Source organism: Cervus canadensis, chromosome 2 (genome assembly GCF_019320065.1).
Source record: "Cervus canadensis isolate Bull #8, Minnesota chromosome 2, ASM1932006v1, whole genome shotgun sequence".
Lineage (NCBI taxonomy): Eukaryota > Metazoa > Chordata > Mammalia > Artiodactyla > Cervidae > Cervus > Cervus canadensis.
Genome location: NC_057387.1, coordinates 72,723,608 through 72,742,701, shown reverse-complemented (window position 1 = coordinate 72,742,701; position 19,094 = coordinate 72,723,608). Strand labels below are relative to the sequence as shown.

The 19,094-nt window shown below is 36.2% G+C and overlaps 1 protein-coding gene across 1 annotated transcript in view; it reads right to left on the bottom strand.

Annotated features, from left to right (window-relative positions):
* Window positions 1–15,148: 15,148 nt before the first annotated feature.
* The window catches only part of RPE65 (retinoid isomerohydrolase RPE65), a 43,103-nt gene continuing 39,157 nt past the window's right edge, over window positions 15,149–19,094 (bottom strand). The window contains exons 13-16 of the mRNA XM_043461005.1: window positions 18,532–18,646; window positions 18,343–18,437; window positions 18,137–18,248; window positions 15,149–16,845 (exon numbers count right to left, since the gene is read on the bottom strand). Coding sequence (XP_043316940.1) covers window positions 16,694–16,845; window positions 18,137–18,248; window positions 18,343–18,437; window positions 18,532–18,646 — 474 coding nt within the window. The 3' untranslated portion in view covers window positions 15,149–16,693. The remainder of the gene's footprint in view (window positions 16,846–18,136; window positions 18,249–18,342; window positions 18,438–18,531; window positions 18,647–19,094) is intronic.

Here is a 19,094-nt window from a genome sequence, read left to right as displayed (position 1 = left end):
TGACAAAAAAAAGCTGCTTTTCAGTAACAGGAGTAAAAGTGACTTGACTTCTTTGTGCTCTGGTTTTAATTTATTATGTTTTTAAAACTTCTTTGCTAATTGATCTATTTATTACTCTCAAAATGAACAGTTAAATTATTTAAAGCAGTGCCTTATACTTGAATCTGTCCCCTCAGTTTATTAAAATGCTTATATGGCATCTCACTTGTCTTAGAATGGTTTCAGAGGGTGGTTGGACAGATATAATTATTGTGGCAAGCAGCATTTTGAGTGTTTTGCTTCAGGTTATGTAGCTTATGAAAAGCAAAATAGGGCTAGAATCCAGGGCTTCTGATACTTACTCCTTTACACTCTGCAGCCTAATTTACTTTGAAGGGGGATGAACCCAGAGGTAGGTACTAGTATAGACACTAACTTGAGCCTATTTCAGTTTTCTCTAATATCTTTTAAACTGGGTTGTGTTTTGCTATTCTTTTATCTTTGCTTAAGTTAGATACAAGAATGTAGGATAGGATGGATTTTAAAGTCAGACAGGTTTGAGTTCTGATGTCTCCTCCACTACTAACTAGATGAATACATTTAGGCAAGTTACTTCCATTTTCTGAACTTTGGTTTACTCATTAAAAAACAAACAAGCAAATTAGCAAATCAGGAACATCAGCTTGCTTACAAGTATACTATGACTTAGTAAGCTTTTTATAAATACAGCATTCTCCCCCCTTTTAGAACTGTTAGTGACAGATCTCAGATAAAGTTTAGGCAGTCCATGTGTTCTCAAAAGGCCTACTACTTATTTAGGTATCTACTATGTGCCCCTAAAATGTGCCATGTAAGGCTCATCAGAATGCAGAATCTGTGTTCCTGTCCTTTGAGGCTCTGGCACAGCCTATTGATTAGTGAACAAATACGGTTTATGGAGCACTTATGCATAGCAGTATGTCAAAAATGACATGAAAAATGGTAAGATGTAGCCTTACACATAAGATGAAATCTCAACCACTGGACCATGAGGGAAGTCCCTCCCATGTCCTATTCTTAATCTTGTCATACCCCTTACTGCAAACTCTCTACAATCTCAATTTCACACACTATTTTGCAACCATTACTGTCTGTTTTTTCCTATTACAAAATAGTTTGGCCGGACATGACCACTGACCCTATCCTAATAATCTTTTATCTTCCTGTCTCTCTCTGCTTAAATTCCATGTCTATTCATTATAACTTTTTTGCATGATACTGGCTCAACCCATCCAAAGTGTACATGCCTCAGATTCCAATCTTGTCTTTTCAAGGACATTGCCCTAGAAATTTTCTTCTGTTTCGATCAACTCATCATGTTCTCCTCTTTACTAGACCATTCTTAACAGCATAAAAATTAGCCATCATTTCTTCAATTAAAAAAAAAAACTTTTTGGATCCCAATTTCTCCCAGTTACCCCCACTATCATTTCACTGCCCTCCTTTCCTTTATGGAAAAGCCTCTTGAAGGTGTTTGCTATGCTTTATATTTTTGTTTCCCCCTTTCATTTTTCTTGCACCTATATTGGTCAAGTATCTTTCCCCAGCACTCTACAGAAACTACTGTTAACAAAGTCAGCCAATGACTTCCATATGACTAAGCCAAATGAGCAGATGAGGTTAGTTCTCAATCCTTTTCTAACTTGACCTATTGCAGCATTTAACACAGATGACCACCCACCTTTTCTCAAAACACTTTTCTTCCATAACATCCATTTTCTTTATTTCTTATATATTTCTGTCTACCCTTTAAAATTTTTCAATTAATTCCTTCGCATCTCCCTGACTTCTAAATGTTGGAGTGTCCCAGAGCTCATCTTTGAATCTCTTTATTTCCCTTTTGCTATCTTTTCTTTTGTTGATTTTATTTAATTTCATGGCTTTAAGTACCATGTATGTGGTAACAACTCCCAAATATATGTCTGCAGACCTGATTTCTCCTCAACTCCAGAAACTTATAAACAGTAGCTTACTTGATATGTCGTGTGGATTGCTATAGACATCTCAAAGTTAGCATGTCAAAAACAGTTCCTGATATTTGTCACTAAACCAGCTCTTCACATTGACTTTTCCATTAATGGTAATTCTATCTTTCCAGGTGCTCAGGAGAAAAATTCTGGTGTTATTATTTACTTTTTTACTGTCTCCCCTCAACATAATTTGTCAGCAAATTTTGTTGGCTCTATCTTCACAATATATGCAGAATTCTGCTTCTCATCACTTTCATCACCACTTTTCCAGTCCAGACCTTCATCCTCTCTCACTCGGATTATTGCAGTAGCTTCTTAACAGCCTCCTTATCTCTGGCTTGTTCCATTGTAGTCTAGCCTCTGAACAGTTACTCCAAAGATGCCTTAAACCTGTTTAAACCAGATGACCTTAAACCTGTTTACCTCTCCAACGGCTTGCAATCTGAAAGCCCAGGAAATCTCACCAACCTCCCAGTTCTGAAGACCCGTCTGCCTACAAACTTTGCTAGTTTATTCCATTGTAGATTCTTCCATCAGGAATGACTAAAATTTCACCTAATTAAGACTAGCCATCTCTCCTAAAATTTTAATCCCCTCCCAATATTTCATGTACTTCCTTTTTCACTTATTTTCCTTAACACTAACCACTATTGAACGTATGTATTTTTACTTACAGTGTTCATTTCTGCTCAACTCACTAGAATATAAGCTCCATGAAGTCAGAGATATTTGCCTATTTTGTTTCACCTTGTGCTTGGAACAGAGAGCCTGGCACACAGTTGATTATCAGTTAGTACTGAAGATATTATTTAATTGTAAATCAACATAGAACTAATAACCTCTATGCTCTCTTAATGTATGCATCCTATACAGAACTCTCAAAGCTAGAAGGAGCCATAAAGATAATATGGTCCAGCACCTCTCACTTTGAGGACACTGGAGAACAGAGAGATAAGAAGACATTCACAATCCTATGGATAACAACAGAGCCCTGCCAAAGCTTTTTCATTACATGTCTTATAGTAACCTTCATCTTCAACATTTACATGGTCAGGGCTTACTTATAACTTCATGTAAAACTCTAGCTATTTATTTTTCAGTCTCTAAGTCATGTCGGACTCTTTGCAACACCACAGACTGTAGTACACCAGGCTTCCCTGTCCTTCACTATCTCCCAGAGTTTGCACAAACTCGTGCCCATTGAATCAATGATGTTATCTAACCATCTCATCCTCTGCCACCCCCTTTTCCTCTTGCCCACAATCTTTCCCAGCATCAGGGTCTTTTCCAAAGAGTCAGCTCTTCGCTTCAGGTGGCCAAACTAGCTACTTATGCCATAATATTAGTTTACTAATATTTTCTTAAATGTTAAGTTTATTAGTTGCAAGTGAACTCCCCTGAAGTCAGGAAAAGCTATGTGACACATCTCACTTACATGACACTAAACACATTTCTAGTTTGATGGATTATGGTTATACGACTTAATTTTTAAGATCACAAAACTTTAATATCTTAGTGATTATTATTGTACTGTTTGTAATATTGTGATTTATATACTTTGAATATACCTATTATCTAAGGATAACAAAAAATATTCACAAGCACCACTTTCTTAGAACAAAGCAAGATTTTTCTGTTGTTCTTCTTGGTAAGAGAGTTATTGTTTATAATCCTAATGTAAGTAAAGTTTTATCTCAGTAAAAGTTAGCTTTCTCACAAATAGATCTGTAAATAAGTGTACCCACTGTCTCAGAAATAATGGGTTCCTATCACCAGGGGATTGAAGAAGAGATTAGATAATCCCTTCCCTAAAATGTGACAAAGATTTATACCAGATACAGGCTGACCTGGATGACCTTTCAGTTTTAAGATTCTCTTATTCCAAATGGATGTCAGGTATCATGCAATTTCTATTTTATAAAATATATGGTGGGAAGAAGGCACAAGGACACATATTATACAGTTTTTAAATGAATGTGCAAGCTTTGTGAAAACTGAGTTTTGAAATACCAGTACGATTATTAATAAATATTTCTAGGAATATTAGTAGAATATATGTAAATGTATATATGGGTATATTATATACAAGTTTCTTATCAGCTGTATTTTTTGGAAATGTTTTCTCCTTTTCTGTAAGTTGTTTTTTTACTTTCTTGATGGTGTTCTTTGAAGCACAGATTTCAAAAATTTCCATAGGGGACTTCCCTGCTGATACAGTGGTTTAAGACTCCATGCTTCCACTGCAGGAGGGTGTGGGTTCAATCCCTGGACAGGAAACTAAGATCCTGCATGCCTCCCTGTGTGGCAAATTTTTTTTCCCCCCTCGTCTAATTTATTTGTCTTTTTATTTTGTTATTTATGCTTTTGGTATCACATCTAAGAAACCAGGCTTATTGAAATTTACCCTTAGGAATTCTGAAGTTTTAGCAGTTACATTTAATTCTGTAATCAATTTTGATATAATTTGTACATATTACGTGAGATAAAGGTCTAGCTTCATTCTATGGCATGAGTATATCCAGTTTTTTCCCAGCATCATTTGTTGAAAATACTATTCTTTCCCTATTGAATTATCTTGGTGCCTTTGTTGAAAATGATTTGACAAATGTAAAGGTTAATTTCTAGACTCTCAATCATGTTAGTTTGATCTATGTCTCTATCCTTATAGTGATAACCATACTGTCTTGATTACAACAGTTTTGTAGTGGGTTTTGAAGTGGAAATGTATGAATCCTTCAATTCTGTTCTTTCTTTCAAGAACATTTTGGCTATTTTTGGTCTCTTCCCTGTTCTATGAAAATTAGAGACACCAAGGAACCATTTCATGCAAAGATAGGCTCAATAAAGGGCAGACATTGTATGGACCTAACAGAAGCAGAAGATATTAAGAAGAGGTGGCAAGGAGAAGGAAATGGCAACCCACTCCAGTATTCTTGCCTTGAGAATCCCATGGACAGAGGAGCCTGGTGGGCTACAGCCCATGGGGTCACACAGAGTTGGACACACCTGCAGACACACGCACACACTAAGCAGGCAAGCCCCTTGCACAGGAAGGGGCCTGATAGGCCTTCTGCCTGTGTTGCAGGGCTGCTTCAATGCCAGCTCCAGCAAGAAGAAGCTGGTGTCCTTCAGACGGTGAGCACGCGCTGTGCGGCCAGACCACACCGGAGCACGTGCCAGGACCCCGTCCCACCTGGGACCCACAATAAATGTGTGCGACTCACCTTACCAAAAAAAAAAAAAAAGAGGTGGCAAGAATACACAGAAGAACTGTACAAAAAAGATCTTCACAACCCAGATAATCATGATGGTGTGATCACTCACCTAGAGCAGGACATCCTGGAATGTGAAGTCAAGTGGGCATTAGGAAGCATCACTATGAACAAAGCTAGTGGAGGTGATGGACTTCCAGTTGAGCTATTTCAAATCCTGAAAGATAATGCTGTGACAATGCTGCACTCAATATGCCAGCAAATTTGGAAAAATCAGCAGTGGCCACAGGACAGGAAAAGGTCAGTTTTCATTCCAGTCCCTAAGAAAAGCAATGCCAAGGAATGCTCAAACTACCTCACAATTGCACTCATCTCACACAGTAGCAAAGCAATGCTCAAAATTCTCCAAGCCAGGCTTCAGCAATACGTGAACCGTGAACTTCTGGATGTTCAAGCTGGTTTTAGAAAAGGCAGAGAAACCAGAGATCAAATTGCCAACATCTGCTGGATCATTGAAAAAGCAAGAGAGTTCCAGAAAAATGTCTATTTCTGCTTTATTGACTATGCCAAAGCCTTTGACTGTATGGATTACAACAAACTGTGGAAAATTCTGAAAGAGATGGGAATACCAGACCACCTTACCTGCCTCTTGAGAAATCTGTATGCAGGTTAGGAAGCAATAGTTAGAACTGGACATGGAATAACAGACTGGTTCCAAATGGGAAAATGAGTACATCAAGGCTGTATATTGTCACCATAATTATTTAACTTATATGCAGAGTACATCATGAGAAACACTGGGCTGGATGAAGCATATGCTGGAATCAAGATTGCCAGGAGAAATATCAATAACCTCAGATATGTAGATGACACCACCCTTATGGCAGAAAGTGAATAAGAACTAAAGAGCCTCTTGATGAAAGTGAAAGAGGAGAATGAAAAATTGGCTTAAAACTCAACATTCAGAAAACTAAGATCATAGCATCAGGTCCCATCACTTCAGGGCAAATAGATAGGGAAATAGTGGCAGACTTTATTTTTTGGGCTCCAAAATCAGTGCAGATGGTGATTGCAGCCATGAAATTAAGACACTTGCTCCTTGGAAGAAAAGTTATGACCAACCTATACAGCATATTAAAAAGCAGAGACATTACTTTGCCAGCAAAGGTCCATCTAGTTAAGGCTATGGTTTTTCCAGTAGTTGTGTGTGGATGTGAGAGTTCAACTATAAAGAAAGCTGAGTGCCGAACAATTGATGCTTCTGAACTGTGGTGTTGGAGAAGACTCTTGAGAGTCCCTTGGATGGCAAGGAGATCCAACCAGTCCATCCGAAAGGAAATCAGTCCTGAATGTTCATTGGAAGGACTGATCTTGAAGCTGAATACTTTTTCTACCTGATGTGAAGAACTGACTCATTTGAAAAGACCCTGATGCTGGGAAAGATTGAGGGTAGGAGGAGAAGAGGACAACAGAGGATGAGATGGTTGGATGGCATCACCGACTCAATGGACACGAGTTTGAGTAAACCCTGGGAGTTGGTGATAGACAGGGAAGCCTGGCGTGCTGCAGTCCATGGGGTCACAAACAGTCAGACATGACTGAGTGACTGAACTGACTGATGGACTGATGTTCTATGAATTTTAGAATCAGCACATCAATTTATGTTTAAAGACAGTAAGTTGCATTGAATCTGCAGGCCATTTTGGGTAGCAATGCCAGCTTAACAATATTAAATCTTTCAATCCAAGAACATGGGATGTTTTTCCATTTAAGAATTTTTTAATTTCTTTCAACTTTCAACTGTGTGTTACAGTTTCAGGATACAAGTCTTGAAACACTTTTCTTAAGTTTATTTCTAAATATTCTATTCTTTGATACTATTGTAAATGGACTTACTGATTTGTATTTTCAGATTGTTCATTGATGGTATATAGAAATACAACTAATTTTTGTGTATTGATTCTGTATCCTGCAAGTTTTCTGAACTTACTAGTTCCAGTACATTTTTTAAAGTTAATTCCTTAGAATTTTATACATACAAATCATGCCATCTGTAAAGTTTCCCTTATTTTTCAATTGTATACATTTTGTTTATTTTCTTTGCCAAATTGCAAACTTCCAGTAAGATGTTGGATAGTAGTGGGAAGAGCATACAACCTGTTCCTGATCTTGGGGAGAAAATTCAATCTTTCATCATAAAGTAGAATGTTAACTGTGGGTTTTTCATAGATACTTTTTATCAGGATGAAGAAGTTTCCTTCTAGATGTGATTTTTTTCATTTTTAAAATGAATGTTGAATATTTTCAAATGCATTTGCATCTACTGAGATGATCATGTGACTTTGTCTGCTGCTCTATTAATATGGTGAATTATACTGATTAATTTGTGGACATTAAGCCAACTTTGAATTTCTAGGAGAAATCCCATTTGGTCATGATGTAGTCTATTTTTATGCATTGCTGAATTTGGTTTGTTAGTGTTTTATTAAGGATTTTTCATGTAAATTCTTAAGTGATATTTGTCTGTGGTTTTCTTTTCTTGTGATGTTTTTGTCTGATATTGTTATCAAGGTAAATTTTCCCTCATAGAATGATTTGGGAAGTATTTTCTCTATGTCCACTTTTGGGAAAAACTCTGCAAGTAACTAGTATTAATTCATTTTTAAATGTTTTGTACAATTCATGAGGGAAGCCATGTGAGCCTGGATATTTCTTTGGGGAAATTTCTGAATTACTAATTCAGTCTCTTTACTTCTTATTGATATATTCAGATTTTCTATTTGTTTTTCAGTCAATTTTTATTTTTATCATTTTTCTAGAAATTTGTCTATTCCATCTAGGTTGCTTAATTTGTTGGCATAGAGTTATTCATAATATTCCCTTATGTGTTATTAAAATTTACCCTTTTATCATCACAAAATCTCTTTGTCTCTAGTAGCAATTTTTGTCTTATTAAAGTCTATTTCATCTGATGTTAGTGTAGCCATTTCAGTTCTCTTTTGGTTACTTTTTCCATTCTTTAAAAGAAAAATCTATTAGTGTCTTTGAATCTAAAGTGTGTTGCTTGTACACAGCCTATCAGTAGATCATTAAAAAAAATACATCTTGCCAATCTCTGCCTTATGATTGGAGTGCTTAATCCATTTATATTTAATTGCTGATATGATTTTTGCATGACATTTTGCTATTTGTTTTCTATATCTTTTTTTTTTTTTTGGTTCCTTTCTTCTTCCACTTTTGTGTTCTTTTTTGTTAAATGTTTCTAGAGCATATTTCAATATTTAGCACATTTAAAAAGTTATCATTTTAGTGGTTGTCCTGGTGATTACAATTAACATCTTTAAAATTTAAAAGCACTGGATATTTATTAGGATTCTAGCTTGTTTTTGAGACATATGTCTCATGATATGTGTCAATAAAAAAGGTTCTATCCTTGTATAAGATTGAGAATTGTTTTATACTCTCTCCCATGTAGTATATCATAAAATACTTTAAATATTAAAGACAAATCATGTAGTAAACAAAGCTGTTAAGTTTGTTGAAACCCCAAGTTAAAAATATTAGCTACCATTTCTTGAGTAGCTTAGGGACTTTTCTGATAGCTCAGTTGGTAAAGAATTGGCCTGCAGTGATACACCACATTGACAAATTGAAAGATAAAAACCATATGATTATCGCAATAGATGCAGAGAAAGCCTTTGACAAAATTCAATATCCATTTATGATTAAAAACCCTCCAGAGAGCAGGCATAGAAGGAGCAAACCTCAACATAATAAAAGCCATATATGATAAACCCACAACAAATACTATCCTCAATGGTGAATTGAAAGCATTTCCCCTAAAGTCAGGAACAAGATAAGGGTACCCACTCTCATGTATTATTCAACATAGTTTTGGAAGTTTTAGCCATAGCAATCAGAGAAGAAAAAGCAATAAAAGGAATCCAGATAGGAAAAGAAGAAGTAAAACTCTCACTGTTTGCAGATGGCATGATCCTTTACATAGAAAACCCTAAATACTTCAGAAAATTCCTAGAGCTAATCAATGAATATAGTAAAGTTGTAGGATATGAAATTAATACACAGAAATCCCTATACACTAACAATGAGAGAACAGAAAGAGAAATTAAGGAAACAATTCCATTAACCATTGCAATGAAAAGAATAAAATACTTAGGAATAAATCTACCTAAAGAAACAAAAGACCTATATATAGAAAACTATAAAACACTGATGAAAGAAATCAAAGGTGACACAAATAAATGGAGAAATATACCATGTTCATGGATTGGAAGAATCAGTATAGTGAAAATGAGTATACCACCCAAAGCAATCTATAGATTCAATGCAATCCCTATCAAGCTACCAACAGTATTTTTCAGAGAACTAGAACAAATAATTTCACAATTTGTATGGAAATACAAAAAACCTCGAATAGCCAAATCAATCTTGAGAAAGAAGAATGGAACTGGAGGAATCAACCTGCCTGACTTCAGACTATACTACAAAGCTACAGTCATCAAGACAGTATGGTACTGGCACAAAGACAGAAATATAAATCAATGGAACGAAATAGAAATCCCAGAGATAAATCCACGCATCTATGGACACCTTATCTTTGACAAAGGAGGCGAGAATATACAATGGAGAAAAGACAATCTCTTTAACAAGTGGTGCTGGGAAAGCTGGTCAACCACTTGTAAAAGAATGAACTAGAACACTTTCTAACACTATACACAATAAACTCAAAATGGATTAAAGATATAAATTTAAGATCAGAAACCATAAAACTCCTAGAGGAAAACATAGGCAAAACACTCTCTGACATAAATCACAGCAGGATCCTCTATGACCCACCTCCCAGAGTAATGGAAATAAGAGCAAAAATAAATGAATGGGACCTAATTAAACTTAAAAGCTTTTGCACAACGAAGGAAACTATAAGCTAATTAAAAAGACAGCCTTCAGAATGGGAGAAAATAATAGCAAATGATGCAACTGACAAAGAATTCATCTCAAAAACATACAAGCAGCTCCTGCAGCTCAATTCCAGAAAAATAAAGGACCCAATCAAAAAATGGGCCAAAGAACTAAACAGACATTTCTCCAAAGAAGACATACAGAGGGCTAACAAACACATGAAAAGATGCTCAACATTACTCATTACCAGAGAAATGCAAATCAAAACCACAATGAGATACCATCTCATGTTGGTCAGAATGGCTGCTATCCAAAAGTCTACAAACAATAAATGCTGGAGAAGGTGTGGAGAAAAGGGAACCCTCTTACACTGTTGGTGGGAATGCAAACTAGTATAGCTACTATGGAGAACAGTGTGGAGATTCCTTAAAAAACTGGAAATAGAACTGCCATATGACCCAGCAATGCCACTGCTGAGCATACACACTGAGGAAAGCAGAATTGAAAGAGACATGTGTACCCCAATGTTCATTGAAACGCTGTTTGCAATAGCCAGGACATGAAAGCAACCTAGACGTCCACCAGCAGACGAATGGATAAGTAAGCTGTGGTACATATACACAATGGAATATTACTCAGCTATTAAAAAAGAATGCATTTGAGTCAGTTCTAATGAGGTGGATGAAACTGGAGCCTATTATACAAAGTAAGTCAGAAAGAAAAACACCAATATATTAACACATATATATGGAATTTAGAAAGATGGTAATGATGACCCTATATGCAAGACAGCAAAAGAGACACAGATGTAAAGAACAGACTTTTGGACTCTGTGGGAGAAGGCAAGGGTGGGATGATTTGAGAGAATAGCATTAAAACATGTATATTATCATATGTGAAATAGATCACCAGTCCACGTTTGAGGCATGAGAGAGGGTGCTCAGAGCTGGTGCACTGGGATGACCCTGAGGGATCAGATGGGGAGGGTGGTGGGGGGGGGGGTTCAGGATGGGGAACACATGTAAACCCATGGCTGATTCATGTCAATGTATGGCAAAACCCACTACAATTGTAAGGTAATTAGCCTCCAATTAAAATAAATAAATTTTTAAAAATTTAAATTTTCATAAAAAAATAAAAGAATCCACCTGCAGTGCAGAAGACCCTGGTTGATTCCTCCTGGGTTGGGAAGATCTGCTGGAGAAGGGATAGGCTACCCACTCCAGTAATCTTGGTCTTCCCTTGTGGCTCAGCTGGTAAAGAATCCACCTGCAATGTGGAAGACCTTTCTTTGACCCCTGGGTTGGGAAGATCCCCTGGAGAAGGGAAAGGCTATCCACCTCGGTATTCTGGCCTGGAGAATTCCATGGACTGTATAGTCCATAGGGTCACGAAGAGCTGGACACGACTGAGCGACTTTCACTTTCATTGCATGTTAGGCACCATGTTCGGTACACAATCCCTCCCCAAACCAGTCAAAGGAAGATCTAGTACTATTTAGTACTACTTCCTATCATAGCACTGAAATAATAACTCATAACCACTTATCTTATAAAGAATATTCAAGTCTCTTCTACATTTCACTTAGTCATCACATCAAGGCTTTTACAGCCCTCTTTATAATAGCTTCAGCCATAATGTGTATTTTTTGCTTCTTGGATTAGTTATTCATTAACAGTTCTATTACAATGTACTATTATATAATTCCCTAACACTTAGCAATATTTCTTCTTTTAGTGTGGTAGATTGTTTGATCCTGAATTCTTAGTCCTATGTCTCAATGCAAGGGTTGCTCTTATAAAGGGGTGATACCCCTTTGCTTACTTTTTGGAAGGAGATTAAGATATATGTGTATATATATATGTGTGTGTATGTGTGTGTGAGTATATATATATATACAGATACAGAGATGAATCCAAGGTAAAAAAAACTTGAGAAACAGTGAGTTTTGAGATTATTTTTGGTAGCCTCTTGAACATATTTTATCATCCATATAGTATAATATTATCAACATATTAGAATATGAAATATCCATACTAATCATATAAATATTGAATATTTATCTTTCATCTTTCTTTTTTTAAAATAAGTAAAGCTCTTCAATGCAAATTTAATGTAATAACAGATACAAAATGGCTTGCCTTGAGGATGAATTTATAAACTTATTTAAATCATAACCCTCTAGACTAGGTCCTATGAGCTTTACCTACTAAGTTAAAAATAAGTCTTAAACAGAGATTCTCTAACTTTCTTGCTTCACAAAACCTTTACTGTCAGAATTACTTTTTAATGCACACTAAAAGAAATACATAAAACCTTTGCTTGTTACATTGATAAGTCCAGGTGACATAATAGACATCTTTGTTCTAATTGCCTAGTAACTTTTGGACATTGCAGAACTTCTCAAACTTTGGAATCAGATTGGACATGGTCATTATCACTTTGTATCCCACATTAATTTTTGCATGTAACATATTTTCACAGAAATCAATGGAAAGTGGTTTTTTAAAATGTCATCAAAAGGAATGTAGTGATCTAATGTTGAAATTGTGAACTACCTCAAGGTAGTATAGTTCATGGTTCCCAAAAGATACAGATGGTACTTGGAATCAGATTTTCATTCTGTGTGGAAAGTTGACCAAGTTATTTAGCTTATTGAGCTTTACTTTCTTCACCTGCAAAATAGCATTATCAAAACTATATATATATATAAAGACTAATTAGTGGAATCTCTAGCATAATATATACTTGTTATTTGGCTACTATTATTCAAGGAGTATTTGACCCACTATCAATAGCAGGAGTTACTAAATTGTCAAAGATTTTATTTGCCCCCAGCTTTTTTTTTCATTTATTTTTTTTCATTTATTTTTATTAGTTGGAGGCTAATTACTTTACAATATTGTAGTGGTTTTTGCCATACATTGACATGAATCAGCCATGGATTTACATGTATTCCCCATCCCGATCCCCATCCCGATCCCCCCTCCCACCTCCCTCTCCACCCGATTCCTCTGGGTCTTCCCAGTGCACCAGGCCCAGGCACTTGTCTCATGCATCCCACCTGGGCTGATGATCTGTTTCACTATAGATAATGTTCATGCTGTTCTTTCTAAACATCCCACCCTCACCTTCTCCCACAGAGCTCCAAGAAGTCTGTTCTGTACCATCTAGGTCTCTTTTTCTGTTTTGCATATAGGGTTATCATTACCATCTTTCTAAATTCCATATATATGCGTTAGTATACTGTATTGGTCTTTATCTTTCTGGCTTACTTCACTCTGTATGATGTTGCCCCCAGCTTTGATGACTGAGTAGTATGAAAGTGGTTGTATTTGAAATAAAATTTAAATTAGTAGAAATACTTTAGAAAGCATCAGAAACCTATTTTTAATGGAAGGCTTAATTTTAGCGTTAGGGTTTTAATGGATAGGCTTAGATTTCAGTTGAAGTTTTGTTAGAAAAGTTACTTGACCTCCCTTTCCTGATCTTTAAAAAGGTGAAGATAGTATCATGGTGGGTATAATATTTGGAGTAATTTCCCCCTTTCTGTAAAAGTAAAAGGCACTCAATGAGTATAAGTTTCCTTTTCTCCTGTTTTTCAGAGATTGTTTTCCCATTGAGACTGATTTGGTATGGCAAGCCACTCCAGTACTCTTGCCTGGAAAATCCCATGGATGGAGGAGCCTGGTGGGCTACAGTCCATGGGGTCGCAAAGAGTCAGACACGACTGAGTGACTTCCCTTTAAGGGATCCTTTAGGAGACATTGTCTCTTAATCTTAATCATTGATCACTCTTATCTGTTTACAGAAGAAAGCACTGCATTTTATTCTTCAGCCAGATTGTAGATGATAGAATAAAACTGCCACAGAATTCTTGGAATGTAGGCTGGCTTTGCTGCCTGTTGATTTTTTTGGTTTAGAATATAGTATAGGAACTCTAAAAAGCAGAGACATTACTTTACCAAGAAAAGTCCATATAGTCAAAGCTATGGTTTTTCCAGTAGTCATGTGTGGATGTGAGAGTTGGACTATAAAGAAAGCTGAGCACCAAAGAAGTGATGCTTTTGAACTGTGGTGTTGGAGAAGACTCTTGAGAGTCCCTTGAGGAAAACAAGGAGATCAAGCCAGTCAATCCTAAAGGAAAACAGTCCTGAATATTCATTGGAAGGACTGATGCTAAAGCTGAAACTCCAATATTTTGGCCACCTGATGCAAAGAACTGACTCATTGGAAAAGATTCTGATGCGGGAAAGACTGAAGACAAGAGAATGGGATGACAGAGGATGAGATGTTGGATAGTATCACTAACTTGATGACATAAATTTGAGCAAGCTTCAGGAGTTGGTGATGGACAGGGAAATCTGGCATGCTGCAGTCCATGGGGTCACAAAGAGTCAGACACGACTGAGTGACTGAACTGAGTTGACTGATAGGAACTCTGTCTAGATTGTCAATTATCAGTTACTAATTATTATTTTATATTCTCGAAGATGTTATTATTTCTCCTTGGCTATGACAAATAGGGTGCTGAAATGGAAAAAAAGCTGACTTCAAACAACTTATTTTAAAAGTAGGTACTTACTAATAGGTTTATTTATCTTAATTCAATTTGAATTTTCCCCTTAAAACAGATTTATGTGTTTATGAATGGGACATGATTCTCTAGATTCCTCCAGATGAATACCCTTGATTCTTAGAAATCAGGTTACTTAATTTTTTCAATCTGAATTTCTGAGTTAATCCTTCCTGCTTGACGTAAATCTTCCTTATCCTAATTTAAGTTTTTAAAACTCACGTTCTATCTTTGCACTTGTAAAGCAGCTCCTAAGTCTTTTTGGTATAATATCAGCAGTGACTATATAGACAATCCAATTGGTGAAAAGGTATTGACAGAATGCTCCTTTAGTCAGATGTTCCTTTCTCCCTTCTTAACACTGTGGCTATCTTCACAGAGCACAGAGCTCAAAGTGGGATCTTCCAACTGGAGGAGCAGGCACAAAGAACTGCCAGACTTTCCGGTGGAAAAGGAATGGGAAGAAGGCAGGGGCTGACTGGCAAGTGTGGGAAGTGACAGTATTAGGAATTCTCTTACATTTAGAGACTTAAATAAGCACAAAACTTGGTAATTATTCAGCAATTTATTTTCTGCATTTAAAAAATAAATGTATGAATAGCTTTCTTTGTGGAATTAAGTTCATGTGCCATATCTAGAGACAAAATCCAGCAGATTGATGTTTATCTACAGTCACATATTCCATGTTATTTTATGGCATTTTTCTTTTTATTTTTTTGAGATATTTTTGAGATAGGAATTACTCCCAAAGAAATAATGATTACATTAAAAAGCCACACATGGGAAATGATGGGAAAGGCCAGTAGTGATGCTTAGATGAGCTCTGCATGATTTTACTTTGTAATTTCTGCTTTTTTGCAATTTTAGATTTTCTTTGAAAAGTATATTTTAATGAGTACTTATAATCTTAAAAAATGAGTTTGCATTTTATCTAAATAAAGAAATCAAATGGATGCATCAAGTACCCTAGTCAGTCTGTTCCTTCAAGCTGTTTTTACTTAGTCAAACAGGATTAAGATATAGAATAAAATTTTTTTTCAATCTTCATTTTTTTTGCAACATATATCTCAGAAAAGAATAATTTTAAAAACAAAAGTGCTTAAATATATTCATATCTGAGTGTTAATGACAGTATTTTCTCTTTTTTCACTTTCTCTTCAGTCAGGTGCACTGTGCTTAAACGTAATTAAGCAGAAAAGGCAACAAAGTATAACCCCCCCACATTATTATCCCCATAATCTGATTTTAAACAGCAATTATATTTGTAAGTATTTTATGCTATTTTTTCAAAAAAATTACAGCCACTACTATATGTAATTGCTTTGATGTTATGTAAGTTTCTAATAGATAACATAATCTCTGAGAAGTTATTTGGTTGAGAGCCCTCAGTAAATTAGAGACAGGCTGCCTTACTGTGAAATCAGAAAAAGTAATAACTGCCTATACTAAATGGATATATTAAAGTTTAAACCATGAGAATCCTTGAACAATAATACATATGTGCATACAATTACAATGATTGTCTTAGATCAAAGACCCTGGTTTGAGAAGAAGTTTGATTTGACATTTAGTAACTAAGTCTTTTTCCAAGATGCTGCCTTGACACAGCAAAGCCACATACACATCAGCTGTAGAAGACTTTGGCTTTTAAATGTTAAAAAGTAATAGGAGCAGATAGTTGCCTAAAATACACTTTTATAATAGGAATGAAAAACAGTTTAATAAATCCACATTCATTTTCTATTTGATTGTAAATATATAAAGAGTTTTTAGTTATGATGTACCTGTCTCACAAAGTACGATTATCTAAATAAGCACTTTTTAAAAAGGAATTCCTTACTCAACTCTGTGCTTTCTGTAAAATACTGCAAAACTGTGTGCATCTGCAAGTTAAAAACCCTTACAGACAGTAGGCTAAAGCTAAACAGAATTTGATTGCAGACCTGACTGTGTTTTTCTGTGTTTTGTCACCAGAAACATGTCATGCTAGAATGTGCTCAGGATTTTTTGAACAGTCCATGAAAAGTGACAGGAATGTTAATCTCCACTTCAGCCCTGGCAACTTCACTCAAGTCCTTGGCATTCAGAATCAGAAGATAAGCAGGCTTTTGTCCTGCCCCAGGGCTCACCACCACACTCAGAACTACACCTGTTAATGAGAAGTTAATAAGGCAGTGTTGAATTAAAAAAAAAAAAGCCCAGAGCCATACAATAAATGTCACTGAAATACTACAGGAGACATTACACTCACAAATAAAGAAAACCAGATGACCTGATAGCGTGTTCTGACTCTTCTGCCACCTGGCCGTGTGGCAACCATGAAAGTGAAAGTGTTAGTTGCTCAGTCGTGTCTGACTCTTTGCAACCCCATGGACTGTAGGCTGCCAGGTTCCTCTGTCCATGGAATTCTCCAAGCAAGAGTACTCTCTTGCATTGCAGGCAGATTCTTTACTGCCTGAGCTACCAGCAAAGCCCGTGGCAACCATGAGAGGGATGTTAAATTTTTCAAGTCCCCTAGACTATAAGCTCCAGGAAGGGAGTGACAGTGTCCTTCTTGCCCACCATTGTATCCCGATAGCCTACCACAATGGTTAGAACACAGTGAATATTCATTGAATTCTTATTTAATGAATGTTTCTGTGTTTTTATTTGTGTCATAAGATTTAACAGCTGCTCTATTTACTGCAAAAAATGTTGTGACTTTTTAAAAAGACTTCTTAAAGACTTTGAAAACAGTAAGGTACATTATTTCTACAATTTCCAAGACCTAGCTTGGATGCTTTCCATCAAACAAAATAGGAACACACTTTTTGCAGTTTTGACTGGATGCACTGCAAATGTAAAATCACTTAGTGTAAAACGGCTCTACAACTCTTTATTCTATTCATTTCTCTGCAGTCTCCCATATTTTAATCCCGGAAAGTATAACCTACCCCACTGTCCCAGCTTTGTAGTTGAGTGTATCTGAATTGCTGTTTTATAGACTGTTGCTCTAGATCCCCTTCTAGCCCCAGTTTACTAAAAAGAAAAACCAAAACTAGAATCTCAAAGTCCCAATTCTCTTGGATCAGTTAGAATATTCAGTTTCCCTCCTTAGAACCCTATTTGTTTTCAGAAATGTATCTAGGTCAGGAAAGGCAAAACTTAGATAACATGCTGCTCCTTCTTCCTTCTCACCTCCATCTAGAGCAGATACTGATATTCTGTTGTGACACCCAATGGTGCTCTAAGTATTTTTCCAACAGTACCTAATGAAATCTGACCATAAGATAAAACTTATCTTCAAACACATTTACATTCTTTAGTGCTGTCCTATTCAATAGCAGGAAGGATTATTTCTGAACATTTGGAAATAATCAACATAAGTCCTCTCCTAGTGAATTAACTATATGAACTCCAATGAGAAAAGAGGGTTCAGACACATCTATTACTCTCATTACCGTCATCTTCCTCCAAGGCATCTGGGTGAGAAACAAAGATAGGTTCTGAGGGGTATGAATCAGGCTCTTGCCATACCCAGGTTTCTTTAGTTTTGACGTTCAGCTTACAGAGCTGCTTATAAGAAAGAAAAATCAGTCAATATGCTTTACTTGACTAACATATGATTCAAAGTACTGTTTGAATATTAGGAAGAGGGATTAATTACCCTGTCTGGAACAAAGTGATTCAAGCCAAGTCCATATGCATATGTGTAAGGTTTCCCACCATACTTCTGGTAATTGATTTGAGGAAACTCAAATGCTACAAAATAAAATACATGCTTAGGAAAACTCACTTTCTTTGAGTGGAACATTTTGTTCTCTCACATGTGAAGTTTTTTCCTATACCATCTCACCTTGGCGAGGCCCTGAAAAGAGAACCTCAGGTTCCAGCCAGATGGTCTCGTCACTGCACAGAATTGCAGTGGCAGTTGTGTTGGGGAGTGTGACTAAATTCTTGCCTGTGTCAGCCTAAGAAAGAGGATAACAGAAACCTCAGTGAACAAGGAATAAAATTCAAGCAGCCGTGAGAACAGTTTCCAGGTTTAGTTTCCTGAGTTCTTCATTTCCTAAGTCAACATATAGAAGAAACAGTACAGAAAACTCTAGAGGGAGAGCCCAAGAACACGACTAGGAAAGCTGTCCATGACCATGTCAGTCACTGACTGTGTATTACTGGGAAAATCAGTGATATATGAAAAAAAAAAAAATAACCTCGTAGGCCCTTAGTCTTCTCATCTGTGAAATGAGGCTAACCTCAAAGGACACATAGGGCCCTGAGGATGTGGTTCTGGAAAAAGAAGTATTTTGCTTCACAGTGACAAAGACTTCAACCTGTAGGTATTCATACAATGTTTATCTCCTTTAAAGTTAGCTATATTTTGATTTTATTGGAAAAATATCATACCCTTATGTTGTC